General features: G+C 35.6%; 1 protein-coding gene across 1 annotated transcript in view; it reads left to right on the top strand.

Annotated features, from left to right (window-relative positions):
* Window positions 1-14,933, top strand: part of HERC1 (HECT and RLD domain containing E3 ubiquitin protein ligase family member 1) — a 166,598-nt gene that overhangs the window by 34,274 nt on the left and 117,391 nt on the right. Inside the window, exons 3-8 of the mRNA XM_081157121.1 lie at window positions 4,792-4,887; window positions 9,128-9,322; window positions 10,135-10,446; window positions 12,499-12,595; window positions 13,113-13,256; window positions 14,457-14,584. Coding sequence (XP_081013247.1) covers window positions 4,792-4,887; window positions 9,128-9,322; window positions 10,135-10,446; window positions 12,499-12,595; window positions 13,113-13,256; window positions 14,457-14,584 — 972 coding nt within the window. The remainder of the gene's footprint in view (window positions 1-4,791; window positions 4,888-9,127; window positions 9,323-10,134; window positions 10,447-12,498; window positions 12,596-13,112; window positions 13,257-14,456; window positions 14,585-14,933) is intronic.

Genomic DNA, 14,933 nt, shown 5'->3' with positions numbered 1-14,933 from the left:
TATCATGTTAATCTCTAAGATAGATAATATTTATCCTTATTTTAAGGATGAAGAAACTGTGGCAATTATCCTAAAATTACACATCTATTTGGCAAAAGAACTAGAAGTATAATGTGTACTTTTGATTAAGCACTTACGGGCTGTGCAGTGTTGACTAATTTCTACAACCCTGAGTGTCTGTAAAACCCATGTTTTTTCTGCCCCCCCCATATATGTTAAATCTATCCCCCCCCCCCCCCCCATGAAGGCCTACCTTAAAGTAGATTGAAAATATAATAAGTTTATTTTATTGCTGGATTTCTAGTTTTTCTCTACTTGGCCTCTTTCATTCCTGCGCAAAATGTCAAATACACCTAGTCAGAAAGGGCCTCCCTCTTTACTAGCCAAGCCTGTACCCTATAATAATATTCCTTGTTAGGACAAGGATATTCCAGAAAACTAGATTGCTTTCCTCAGAATTCTGGATCTGTTCTGGGGAAGAATTTTGTACGTTTGTGTGATTTAGTTTGGCTCTCTCAAAGTCACCACTGGCCTACATTAGATTGAATTTAATTAAATCTCAGATTGATTTTAGGGGAAAGAAACGGTTATTTAATTGAATTTTATATTTAGTATTTCTTCTTGCACAGTAAGCAATAGAGTCTGATGCTCTTGGTCTCCAGAACCCACGTTTCTTACACTTTACAGTAGTGTCTGAGAACTCAGAGAATATCTAGACCCTCTCCTGGTACACTAGACCACAACCTAACCTGATTATCCCTGTCTTAAGTTTCTCTACCCCTGAACAACTGGGATAAAATTTATCCCCAATCTAGAAGTTAGAGGGAGAGACACATAACAACCGTCAATTGAGTACTTGATATAAGGACTAACAAAAATAAGATCAATCTGTAATTTATTTGTAATTCAAATTGTACTTACTTGTGTAATTTTTAAATTCTGCTACCCACACACGTAGTAATTGTGTTTGAGTGGGAGTGCACAAGATATTCATTAACTTATATTTAAATAAAGAGTAGGGAAACAATGTCACTGTACATCTGTGCATTCTAAAAGAATAAACAACAATAAAAACATTGGACTTTGATCCCACTAGGTGTTTACTGAGCACGGTGTGCCAAATACTGTTAGGCACTGGGTTAAAAAGATGAATAAGCTTTGTAGTGTCCATGCCCTCAGTTGGCTTGCAGTTTAAGGAAAGAGAGATGCATGGACATTTCAAATTAATGATAATGGGTTGTAAGTAGAGGTCTGTACAGGGAGGAGGTGGTGGGACACTGGAGGAGGGCTGGAGGGGAAAGGGCAGGAATTGCCTTATGGAGGAAGGACCCCTGAGCTTAGTTGAAAAGTAGGAAGAGTTTGCCTTCAAACATGATACGTGTCAGTGTGGGGATTGGAGAATTTTTTAGATGAGAGGACCAGAATTCACAAAGTGACTTGAGTGTGGAAGAGCAAGCCCTGGATGTATGGGGTGAAATGGGATGAGATGAGGCTGCCAAGCTAGGCAGGGCCTTGTATCCCATGCTATGTGGGGTTTTGAGACTTGATCCTATAGGCAGTGGGGAGTCATTGAACCAATTTTAAGTGGAGTAAAACCAGGTAGCAAGAACATAAATGTATTCCATCTATTCTTACGGTTTTGTCTGAATATCTTCTAAGGACAAATGTGGGGGGAAAAAAAGGTCTTACGTTATTTTCAGTGGTAGGTATTTAAGAGGAAGATAATGAAATGAAGACCTGTGAAACCACTAATTTATTATTTTAATTTCTACTTCATCTCTGGACCATTGAACTCCCCGTGATATGTTAGTAATGTATGAAGTTATACATTTAATATGTTATATTTTTCAAAATTTAATACCTTTAAAAATGCCTAGGTATAGCTCTGTTTTTTGTTTTTGTTTTTTATTATGCAGTATGTTTACAAAACACATTAAGAATTATGTATGGAATGGATTTTAGAGATGTCTTTAATCCTAATGATTGGGACTAGCCTCTCTCTCAACTATTAACTTTTGGGGAAGAACAGAAAACAGTGACAGTCACTGTAGACAGTGTTTGAAGGATATTTTATTGGTCTCTTATTTTTAAATCTAGCAAGAATTTATTAAAGACTACATGTGTTTTCTCTTCTTTCTCAGTATACATGATGCAAAATACAGTTACTGCTTATTATGTTAGGAACTGTGTTAGGTGTGTTTTATACATAATTTCAGTTAATCCTCCCAACATCCCTAAATAATATAGGCATTATTTCTGTCTAAGGATAAGGGATCTTATCCTTCAGTCACACAGCCAATAGTGATAGAATCTGGATTTAAACCTAGGTCTGTCTGTTATGAAAATTTTATGCAGTTTTTAACATTTTCCTCTGTAGAAAGGCATAAAAAAGGGATTGTGATGGTCCTAGTGCCAGCTCTTAGGAAGATACAACAGGCTGTTGTTCCTCATCTGCTGTGGGTTTGGCTATCATAGAAGTGGTCTTTAAGTAATGGAGCCAAAGATCACAATTGTGTTTTTCCCAATTATGGAATCTGGAGAGGCTGTGCCCTCAAGTATTTGCTGATATAGCAATACCTTGTGTTTCTGAGGACTAGTTAATTTTGAACACTCAACTTCTGGTATGACGCCAGACCTACAAGTGGCTCTCTAAAGCTTTACTATTACAAGTGTGAGCACCAGACAGCAGCATTGACATCACCTGGGAGCTTCTTAAGAAATGCAAAGTCTCAGGCCCCCATCTGTATTTATTGAATTGGAATTTGTATTTTAACAAGGTCTCTAGATAATTCATGCCTGTTTTAAAATTTGAGAGGTACCACCTTAAACAATTACAAAGAAAAGTTGTTTTGGCAGCAGCAGGTTAGTACCTGATGACCCAGTGATAAATAGCCAACATGTTACTTTCTTATGAATCATGTTGATTAAAATAGTTTGAATTGCCCAGCCAGGCGTGGCTCAGCGGTTAAGCGTCGACCTAGGATCCAGGCGATCGGGGTTCGATTCCCGGTCAGGGCACATGCCCGGGTTGCGGGCTCGATCAATGACTCTCTCATCATTGATGTTTCTCTCTCTCTCTCTCCCTCTCCCTTTCCTTTCCTCTCCCTGAAATCAATAAAGATATATTTAAAAAAATAAAAATAAAAATAAAAAAAATAGTTAGAATTGATAAAATCATAATTGTAGAGTTGGGTGGGATTTTATAGGGCATCCAGGCCAACCATCCCTCCACAATAGAGGATATACTTTTCTATGGTACATCTGCCATGTGATCGTCTAGAATATAAATAGTTTTATAATACAGTATCCTTTGAAATAAATGCCACTGATGAAAATTTCACAGTTACAGGATTGGCAAATCAGAGAAAGAACTTGACATTTGTGATCTAAAGATTTAAAGATACATACAGAAATTTGAGGGAGCAATGAAGATCAAGTTCATTGGTTTATCATTTTTCAATGAGAGAATGATTTCTGGTCATAGCCTTTGGGCCCTGCTGTGGAGAGTAGTAGGCGTTTAGTCCCAGAGAGGCACTATTGTTACTTGACAGTATCTGGGCCTGGTGCAGGTCTGCCTAGGCACCGCCAGTAGTGTATGGGTTCATGACTTTGTGTAGGAAAGATTTCACAACACAAGTCCATGTGATTTTGAGAGTAAGTTTATTAAAGCTGGAGCTGTTTATCAAAGGGAGGGCTTAAGGTAGGAAAAGCAACAGAAGGAAAAGTCAGAGGAAAGGGGGCCGTGGAGACAGATTCAGGGGATTAGCCCAGGTTGAGCTGCCACTGTCTACTGCTCCCGTGGTTGCAAGTCTTGTGGCATCCCTTGGAGTTTAGGAAAACAGCAAAGATACAAGGCCTGGGCTGCTCTTGAGCACATTGTGGCTTCTTTGTCTTGAGGCTCTTTATCTCTGGCCTGCCTGAATCCTAGGGAAGGTCTCAGGGGTGGTTCTTAACAGAATATTCATTAGCTTTTCAGGTGTGTCCTTCAGTATGTTGATTTACCAAAATGTGCTTATAGATGACTCGGATTATTTTCTGTTTAGTTTCATTTTTAAAGAACGTCATCAAGAAGGTCATTGAAGATGGGCTGGGACTGAGGCCCTTCTGTCCCAGGATGGTCTGGAATATGTAAACTGTTTGTTCCTTAGTGTCCTTGGTTAGGGAAGGTAAAACCTTGTGATTCATTAGCTAACTGTAAGTTGCTCAGGTTGTTTGGCCTTGTTTAATTATACTGTCTCAGTTTCCTTTACTCCACTTGTCAAGGAATCTCCCTAGCTTCTTACTATCTTGCCTCACTATGATTCCTCAGCTGTGCTAGGAAAAAGATGCTTTGTTGCTAGTGTAGTCACGTAGCTACATGAACTAACTTGTAGGACCTTTGTTGTGCTGAAACTAAAAAGGGAGGGCCAGATTTCCTGCTCTGGTCAGGGTCATCACTCAAGTTGGCTGTGTTCTACTTGCGTGTGTCCTTGTGGGCAGATGGGCAAGGTAGCCCCTGGGGAATATAATATTTCCTGCCTCCTTGACCATTTCTGGGTCAAGCCCTGTGATCCTTGCAACAAATAACTATTTAATAAGGTCATCAGTGAGGCACTGGCACTTAATTTACTGTTTAACTCTGCAGCCACATCTTTTATAACATTTATTTGTAAAGTTGGTTTCATGACCTAATGTTCGGATTTGATCTTAATGCATATAATCATATAAACAGTTCCTCAAATGTTTTTGTGGACTATTTAAGTGATTTTAATACATATGTCTTTCTTCTTCCCCGCAATGTTTTAATTATAGGGTTCATCTGCTGATCGGAGTCAGTGGAGGGAACCAACCAGAACATCTGATGGCTTGTGCTCGCTCTATGAGGCAGCTTTATGTCTCTTTGAAGAGGTATGTAATAATCATGGCTTTTACATTAAAAATTACTATGTGTTAAAATGCTACAGCATGTATTTATCCCATAAAAATAATCTGTTCAACCTTTGGAAAGGATGCAGAAGAAAGTGACATCAGTGGTTGTTTCTAGAAAGTGGAGCTGGGTATCTGGCATCAGGGATGGGGGATATAGTTTTCAGTGTCTACCCGTTTATTCATTTTGAACTTTGTATCATGTGAAGGTAACTAATTTTTAAAAAAGTAAAACAGATATAGAAAGATATACAAACAAATGTATGGTTTAATGAATTATCATTAAAAAATATCCTTCTAATCTGTGCCCAGGTAAAGAGATAAAACTTTATTCTTTCATGTCCTGGCCATAACCCTTTTCCTTCTCTCTTAAGTATCCACTGACTACTTTTAGAGTACAGATGCTCCTCAACTTATGATTAGGTTACATCCCAATAAACCCATTGTAAGTTTAAAATTTTAGTCAAAAATGTATTTAATACACATAACCTACCAAACATCATAGCTTTGCCTGCCCCACTTTAAACATGCTCAGAATACTTACATCAGCTTACAGTTGGGCACAATCATCTAATACAAAACCTATTTTATAGTAAAGTGTTGAATATCTCATGTAGTTTATTAAACATGTCACTTTTGCACCATTTTAAAGTAAAAAAGTTTTAAGTCAAGCCATTATAAGTTGGGGACTGTCTGTAATCACTTCCTTGCATTTCTTTATAGTTGTATCACACAGGTGTACATCCTTAGACACTATATAGTTCAGTCTTGCTCATTAAAAAAAGGGCTTGCCCTGGCCGGTGTGGCCCAGTGGTTAAAGGGTCGGCCCTCGCACCTAAGGGTTATGTATTTGATTCCTGGTCAGTGGCACATACCTGGGTTGAAGGTTTGATCCCTGGCCCTGGTTGGGGGCGTGCAGAAGGCAACCAATTGATGTGTCTGTCTCACATCAATGTTTCTCCCCCCCAACTCTCCTCCCTCCCTTCTACTCTCTCTAAAAATCAATGGAAAAAATATCGGGTGAATATTAACCAAAAAAAAAAGAAAGTCTTGCCCTGGCCAGTGTGGGTCAGTTGGTTGAGTGTCTTCTCATGCACCAAAAGGTCACTTGTTCCATTCCCAGTCAGGGCACATACCCGAATTGTGGGTTCGATCCCCAGTTGGGGTAAGTGACTGAGGCAGCCGATTGATGTTTCTCTCCCTCCCTCTTCTTTCCTCTCTCTCAAATCAATTTAAAAAAACAATTTTTTTTTTAAAGTCTTAAATCTTTTAATCTATTGACTCACTCCATTTCTTTTCTTTTCCTTCAGTGTATTTGTTCAGAAACCTGGATTTTTTAGGCTGTAGAATTGCCCACAATCTGGATTTTACTGGTTGATTACTCACAATCCAGTTCAGTATGTCCTGTGTATTTTCTGCAAATGGACAAGTAGATCCAGAATCTTGATCAGTCTCAGATTTGATCACTTTGGCAAGATTATACATGGTGTTGTGATATTCCATCAGGTTCTGTATGGTTGTCTCTCTTTTTTTGTGGTATTAGCAGCTGTTGATCCTAATGCCTAATGACTCAATATGTTAATTTATTTGTGGTTGGTTGCAAAATGGTGATATTCTATCATTCCTCTTGCATTTACTAATTAGAATTTTTTGTAAAGAGATGATTCCTTTATTGACTTTTTGGTTACTCCGCTACAGTTCATATAGAAAAGGCAGAATAAATGCTTGATTTTCTACACCTGATTTTTTAAAAACACTGATTTGTATTCTACTAGATTTCAGTTTAATGACTCGATCTCCTGTCGTCCTCAAAACTTGACCAGTTGATTTCATTTGAAAAACATTATTATGAACCGATAGTTTTAAACCTATTTGAGTTTCAGTCCATTGAATTATTATCTGTAGTGAAGCTCATATTGTTTTATCTTTGGCTTCCCTCCCTCTGTTGTTTCTGTGTAATGTTTAACAAAAGAGAAAAGGTGTTTTCCCAGTGTGCTCCCCTCCCCAACTTTTATTTTTACTTTCTCTGTCTTTCTGTTGTCTGTATTCTGCTCAATTTTTATTTCTACTCCCAGTAGTTTCTCCTCCATGTGGGTGCTTTGTCCTGTAAGGAAGTATCGATTTCAGGAGTTCATAAGAACTAGATTGCTCTAGCTTCTTTTAAACTTTTCATCATGGACCCCTTCTACTTACCTGCTGTAACAGAGGACACAGCTCTTCCCCATTGCAACTGCTGTTCTTAGCTTGGTTTACTCTTCTTTCTAGTCAGTACCTGATTGGTTGTTTTATGGGTGTTTTTTCTGTTCTGAGGTTTGTCAGATTCTCTGTTGCTTCCTCTTGCACAGATGTTATTGCTATGCAGATTTGGGTTTGGCAGGTTTGTCTGCACCTGTTTATATTTTGTAGTTATTGGAGCTACCCTTGTTGCCTAGTTTTGTTTTGAATGCTAAGCATGGGTTTAGTGTTTTGCCTTCTAGTTGCTCTGTATAGTGATTCAGGGTGTTTAGAAAACTCCATTGCTCCTGCTATTGTCATCTTCCCTGAATCCTACCCACCTCCTAGTTGTTTTCAGAAAATGAATTTCTAAGCCCTGTGAGTAGATTTTTTTCTGCCTCCCTCCTCTTTTTTTCTTATAAGCCATATTATAGTAATATATCTTTAGATGAAAAATTCTAACCTGCTTGGACCCATCATCCTTTTGTCTCCAGCAAAATTTCAGATCCCGTATTAGGGACTGGCAGCCTTCCTTTATACATATTTTGTATGTTCTCAGGACTGTTCTTATGTTCACTGGAAAATATTTGTCTATACACATATTATTCTGTTGTGGATACTATTTAAAGATTCTTACTAAAATTACTCTATCTCCTCCATGTAATGGACTGGTAATCAAATGCATTGACTATTGAAGATTCTTCTTTTATTGTTTTATTTGATTCAGGAAAAAAACCTAAAAGGTAGACAACAGCTATAGTCAGAGTTAATGTCTGTATTGTATGGAGTTCATACAAGCCATTAAAAAATCTATTAAGCTCTAATAAATAAATGGGCAGAAGTTAATGGTAAACAAATAGATGGAAAAACTTTAGTTCTGTTGATAATAAGGAAATGTGAAGTTAAAATAATGCATCCTCTTTTGCCCACTTAAGTTTGCAAAAAATTAAAAAAGCACAACACATATTGGTATGGATGCAGAGAGAACTTGTACTTTCATATCAATCTATTTCTTGGTTAGGGTAACTGGGATGGCCACCCTGGGTCTTACGATTTTGGTAGGGTTGGTGGGGCAGTGGGGAGAAATCTGAATTTTTAAAAAGCATTATGAATGGCAACAGACTTTTTACCATTATATTCAACACAGATTGCAATTAAGTCATTATTTTTATTTTATGTATATATACATATATATATATATGTATATGTATATATGTATATAATGTATGTGTGACTTATTGAATTGCTCTGGACCTTTACTCTTTTTAGGATAGCCCTAGTGATATAACAATGTTGTAGCACCATTTTGGATAGCAGTTTGGTATAGTATGTGTCAAAAATCATAAGATTGTTACCATTTTTTTAATATAGTAGTCCCAATTCTGAGTTTTCTCTAGGTCTACTAAGGAAGTAATAAAAAATGTCATAACAAATATTTTCTTTAAAATGGCATATATTATAAATAAAGAGAAAGAATCTAAATGTCCAGTTAAAGGAAAGTGGTTAAATTGTGATTTTTATTAGATGGAATATTATCAGTTCAATCATGAAGATTAGCTAGACATATAGAAATTTTTGCATGAGTCTTTTTTATCATCACTTTTATATATCCACTGTGATAACTATGTTAAAGAATGTGTAAAAATTCTGGAAGGACATATGTAAAAAATATAACATTTATTGTATTATGGTAAGGAGATTATCAATGGTGTTTTTTTCTACTTTGTTAACCTCTGTTTTTCTATAATGCTGTTGTATGCAATAATAAAATTTTTAGTTAAAAAGGCTTGCTTTTGTGTTTCCATCTCCCCATTTTTGCCATCTTTATTTGTATCTTTTAGTGGTTTATTCCATAGTAGTATATAGTCTAGCCATCTGTGTTTAAAATTGGATGTGTTCTTAGGTTTTTTGAGCAGTTGAGAGTTTTAGAAGAAGGAAAATCAACAGTAATTACAGAATACTTATTAAAATGTTTTGACAATTAATTGTATGTTTTTAACTTTAATAGGTTTGCAGAATGGCCTCTGATTACTCAAGAACATGTGCTAGCCCAGATAGCATTCAGACTGGTGATGCTCCCATTGTCTCAGAAACCTGTGAGGTTTATGTTTGGGGGAGCAATAGCAGCCATCAGTTGGTAGAAGGCACGCAGGAGAAAATATTACAGCCCAAACTGGCTCCCAGTTTCTCTGATGCTCAGACTGTGAGTTCTCTGCATACCTTACAGATTGGTAGATAAGGGTTTGCTTTAAATAATTTGCTTTAAATAATGTTAAGAGTGTTTTTTAAATGAGTGAAGATTCTTGATTGTTTCTTATTTCTATTGTTTTTGTATCATACTGTGTCAGTTTTTTCATTTTAATAGAAAAAAATATTTTTAGTCCGTCATTTTCCTAACATTGTTTCCAAGTTTCAAAACATTAAATTGGGATCTGGGTTTTTAAAAAGAATTATGAATGGTAACATACCTACCATTATATTCAACACAAATAGTAAGTAAGACTAAGTAAAAACTGGAATTTTCCCTTTGCCAGATTGGCATTTCATTTTTCTATTATGATCACTTATTTTACGTTTATAACTACCATTTAGTCAAGTTAGAACTTTCTATTTTATTATTTTCATTAAAACATATTTTTTAAATGAATTTAGAATATTATATGGTTCTTGCCATAATGAACCATAAGGAATTTGTAGGAAAATTTTATTTCTTGTCCTTTAATTATAAGAGGAAGTTAAAATATTTTACTTTGTTATTTCATTGAACCACGACCGGGTAAATAACCTGGAAAGAGAAAACATACATTAATTTGAGCTCCACAATAAACTCAACATGAAAAGGCCATTAATAGTTTTCTTAATTTTCTATTTACTTTTTAATCTCTATGAAGATCCATGCCTTAGTTGGCTTTAAAAGACTCCTTTTGAGCCTCTTTGTTAAAAACCAGCCTTAAATATTATACCTTGATTCTAACAGAAGCATTTTATATTGACATTTCTATATTTTGCTTATAGATTGAAGCTGGACAATACTGTACTTTCGTCATTTCTACGGATGGCTCTGTCAGAGCTTGTGGTAAAGGCAGCTATGGGAGACTGGGCCTTGGAGATTCTAATAATCAGTCTACTTTAAAAAAGTTAACATTTGAGCCTCATAGGTCCATTAAAAAGGTTTCATCTTCCAAAGGATCTGATGGTCACACTTTAGCTTTTACGACAGAAGGAGAAGTCTTCAGTTGGGGAGATGGTGATTATGGGAAACTGGGACATGGAAATAGTTCAACACAGAAATATCCCAAGCTTATTCAGGGCCCTCTTCAAGGAAAGGTATGTATTTTCTTTTTTAATTTAAAAATAATTAGACACACTGATGCTGTCATTGACAATATCTTTCAGATTTTGATGTCTGCTTTCTGAAGTTGCCTTCCCCCAGCCCTTTGGTTTATCTTTTATATAGTTTTTTATGGCTTACAAAACATTTTCACATACATTATTTAATTTTAATTCTTATAATAACCTTATTAAGGTATTTTCTCATTTCACAGGTAAGGAAACTGAGAATCATCCATTCAACAAATACTTATTTAGCACTTTCCAATTCCTAGGCAGTGTTTTAGGCATATGCGGTGAACAAAACAGACAAGATTCTTGCTCTCATGGAAATTTAGCCTGTGGGATAAAGATATAAATAAATAAACAAACAGATAAAATAATTTCTAATAATAGTAAAGAAAAAAATTCAGTAATGTAATAGATACTAACTTGAGCGAGGTGTGTCATATTAGATAATGAGGTCAGAGTTCTCTTGGAGGAAGTCCCATTTTAACAGAAACTTACATGAGGCATTTAAAGTGGTTAGGTAACTTGCCCAAGGTCACACACAAATAGTGGGCACCATTAAAAACTAAAACAAAATAGACTGAGGAACAAAATAGATCCAGAGATGGAGAAGCATGGAACAGACTAATGAATCTCAGTGGGAAGGCGGGGGTGGAGAGTAAGGGAGTTGGTGGGGCAAGATTAATCAAAGAACTTATATGCACATGTGCATAACCCATGGACACAGAAAGTAGTGTGGTGAAGGCCTGGTGGTGGTGGGGGGAGGCAGATGCAGGGTAGAGGGGAATCAATGGGGAAAAAAAGGAGGGATATCTGTAATACTTTCAACAATAAAGATTAAAAAAAAAAAACCCACAAAAAAACCCCACTAAACCTAGATCTCCTTCCTAAACATATAATTATATGCAATTATATGGGTTTCTCAATTTTAAGATTCTTTCCATGAAAGTTTTCTCACATAGAAATCTCTTAATGTTTAAGTTTTAATTTTATATCAGAATTACAAGTGGGACACTTTTCCTTCATGGGAGGTTGGTTGACAAGGTTGGCTATCAAGTGAATTTTACTTTATTGTAACTTTCAGTATTTTAACTTAGATATCAACCCCTAAGCAGTGAACTTTGGAACATTCCACTTGAAAGCATCAGGAGATACTTAATAAGATGTTGAATATGGGGCTCTAAGTAACTTCAGATAAACACTGTTTGAAGTTGTATTTTCCTATCTTTGTAGCACCTCCTTTCTTCCTTAGTTATAATTCTTTTTAAAGTGAGTTCTAATTTTTGAGATTAAAGAGACTAGAGATTTAAAAGACATAGAGTTATTAGTGTAGATATTTTTTTTTGGTGTATCTTTTTTCAGTAGTCAATGATTTTGATAAGTGTTAAAAGGTATAACGGGATCCCAAATTATATTTGTACATACCCTATTGCCCTAATTTTACTCACCGAATGTATAGCTACTTGGGTAAAAAGCTACTGTGAGGAGTTTAATTAATGTAAGGTTATATACTGCTCAGATCTTTCTGCATTGGTAATAGTCTATGTGTTTTTGAGAGTTATTCCTATTATGTAATGAGTTTTTCTCGATGGTTAGCCAGGATTGGAGATTTTATGTTAACATATTTAAAATGGGTGTTTAGCCTTCTCCAACTCTTTGAGTAAAGACTTGAGTAGTGATATAATATTCTTGCATGTGATTAGATTGATGTATTCGGAGTTGGGGAAGTTGCTAGCTTTTACACTTTGTGTGAATTGAATTAAGAAAAGTTGTCTTTTCCTTTGGGTGGAATCCAGGGTTCATGGCCTGGCAAATATAGAGCATATAGCCACTGCTCTGAAATATAGAACATAGGCTATGTTTCAGCACTTTTCTAGCCAGGCAGCCTTGTCCTGCACACAAGCCCCACGACTGTACAGGGCAAATTCCTGGATAAGTTGTGAGTATCAGTATCTCTGAAGTCTCTTTATATGTGGTCAAATACAAACTATATGTTTTAGCATCTTCGTGTTCATCAAATTCACTTTGTGTGCAATGCAGGTAGTTGTTTGTGTGTCGGCTGGATACAGACATAGTGCTGCTGTCACAGAGGATGGTGAATTGTACACCTGGGGTGAAGGAGACTTTGGAAGATTAGGTAAGATTTTTTTTTAAATTGAAAGTATTCTCACAGAAAAATAGAAATGATGATGGTTATGGAGAAGCAGTGAGACTAGAATTAATAGGCCAAAGACTGTCATTTATTTTGTTTGTCTTTAAGTTCAGAGGAAGATAAGTTTATATATAGAATAATACCTAGATTCTGGTGCTGAAATTTAAAATGTAATTAAATCTATCAAGTACTTAGTGTGTACTATGAGCAGGCACTGCAGGATTTCAGGGATAAGAAAGATACCATCGTGATCCTGATGTGTATCATCTAGTGGGTAGGGAAAATAAGTCAATATGAGCATGATATTAGACAGCATTAGATAAGTACTCTGAAAGGAGCATAAATTGAATGTCCTAATGATCCTTTGGAGGGACCAGGTAACTCAGTTTGGGAGTAGCCTAGCAGATTGGATGAGAAGGTGATAGAATGTGTATTCCACTGTGAAGTAATGGCCTAAAGAAAAAGAGTTAACATTATTTCTTTTTTGTGGTATTTTACTAAGGTCATGGTGACAGTAACAGCCGAAACATTCCAACGTTAGTAAAAGACATTAGCAATGTAGGAGAAGTTTCTTGTGGCAGTTCACATACTATTGCTTTATCTAAGGATGGGAGAACTGTATGGTCTTTTGGAGGAGGAGACAATGGTATGTAAAAATTTATTGATTGATTGCTTTGGTCTTCCTGCTTAAGTTTCTTAAAAAATTATTTTTTAGTTATATTTTTTAGTGTTTATTGTAGAAAAACCCAAATACCGATGGCGGAAATTAAAACTAAAATGAACTATTTTTTAAAATGTTGCTGTAACCATTGTTAAAACTTTGGTAGATAGACATCTAAATGTGTGTGCATTTATACAAATTTGTACATACTGTATATTTCTACTTAATTGTCTTTTAAAAACCAAAGTAGGCCTATATTTACCCTAGATATTATTTGATAACGTGCTAGTTTTTATCTAACAGTATTTTATGAATATCTTTCTATGTCAACAAGCTTGGCTCTACGTTTTTCTTTTAAATAACTTAAAGTATTCTTTCATTCGATTGTAGCACAACTTATAAAATCAGTTTATTGTTGAATATCTAGAGGGTTTCCAATTTTTTTTCAGTATTAAAAACAGTACAGCCCGGCTGGGCGTGGCTCAGTGGTTAAGCATCGAACTAGGACCCAGGAGATTGCTGTTCGATTTCTGGTCAGGGGACATGCTGAGGTTGCAGCTTCAATCCCCAGACGGGTGTGCAGGAGGCAGCCGATCAGTGACAACTCCTTCATCATTGATGTTTCTATCTCTCTCTCTCCCTCTCCTTTCCTCTCTCTGAAATCAATAAAGATATATTAAAATATATATATATATGAATGAATGAATGAATAAAAAAAGCCAGTACAATGAATTGACTAAATCTTTGCCCTCTTTACTTAACCATTTCTGCCAATAATGTAAGACTGCTCATTTCCCATATTCTTTAACAACACAGGGTATTCAAATGAAGATAATTTTTAAAATTATTTCAGTAGTGAAAATGGTATCATTTAATTTGTATTTCTTTTATTCTTAATAAGGCTGAATATATATGTTGGCCATTTGTTTTTCTTCTTTAATGATGATTTAAGTTTTGTATTTCATGAACTATTAAATCTTCAAAAATTAAAAAAATTATATTCATATGCACTCTAATATAGGAGCAATTTAGTATATCAGCAAATTTCAAATTAGAAATATCACCATTAAAGGAGAGAAAGACAAAAATAATTTTCTATATCTCTTTTAAAGTAGTTTTAATTGCAAGAATAGACGTTCTTTAAAACAAGTAAATTGTTTAACTTGAGTGTGTTTGTTTTTATAGGCAAACTTGGCCATGGTGATACCAACAGAGTGTATAAACCTAAAGTTATTGAAGCTTTACAAGGAATGTTCATACGCAAAGTTTGTGCTGGAAGCCAGTCTTCGCTTTCTTTGACATCAACAGGACAGGTAGGACTAAGGGATAAGCGTGAAGTCTTAGATCATTTCCTTGGACTAGGTGACTAAAAAGTAATAATTGTATTTAAATTTTAAAGTTAAAAAATACATTTAAAAATACATTTTCTCCTTTTTGAAGAAGTACAGTATCTGAGAAAGGATCAGGTTTTCTGACTTGCCTTGTGTAACCCAGGCAAACCTGCCCTTAGCTCCTTGTTCTTTCTGTTAAGATGGTTTTATAAAACCTTTTAGCACTTAGCACCCCTTAAGTTTTTCCTAAAAATCATGGATAGTGGGGGAAAGTGAGAGTAGATCTTGCCGGAACCAGTGATATATACTAATAAGGCAAGAAAGTAATCAA

Source organism: Miniopterus schreibersii (assembly GCF_964146895.1).
Source record: "Miniopterus schreibersii genome assembly, chromosome: 1".
Classification (NCBI taxonomy): Eukaryota; Metazoa; Chordata; class Mammalia; order Chiroptera; family Miniopteridae; genus Miniopterus; species Miniopterus schreibersii.
This window is presented reverse-complemented; position numbering and strand designations above follow the sequence as displayed.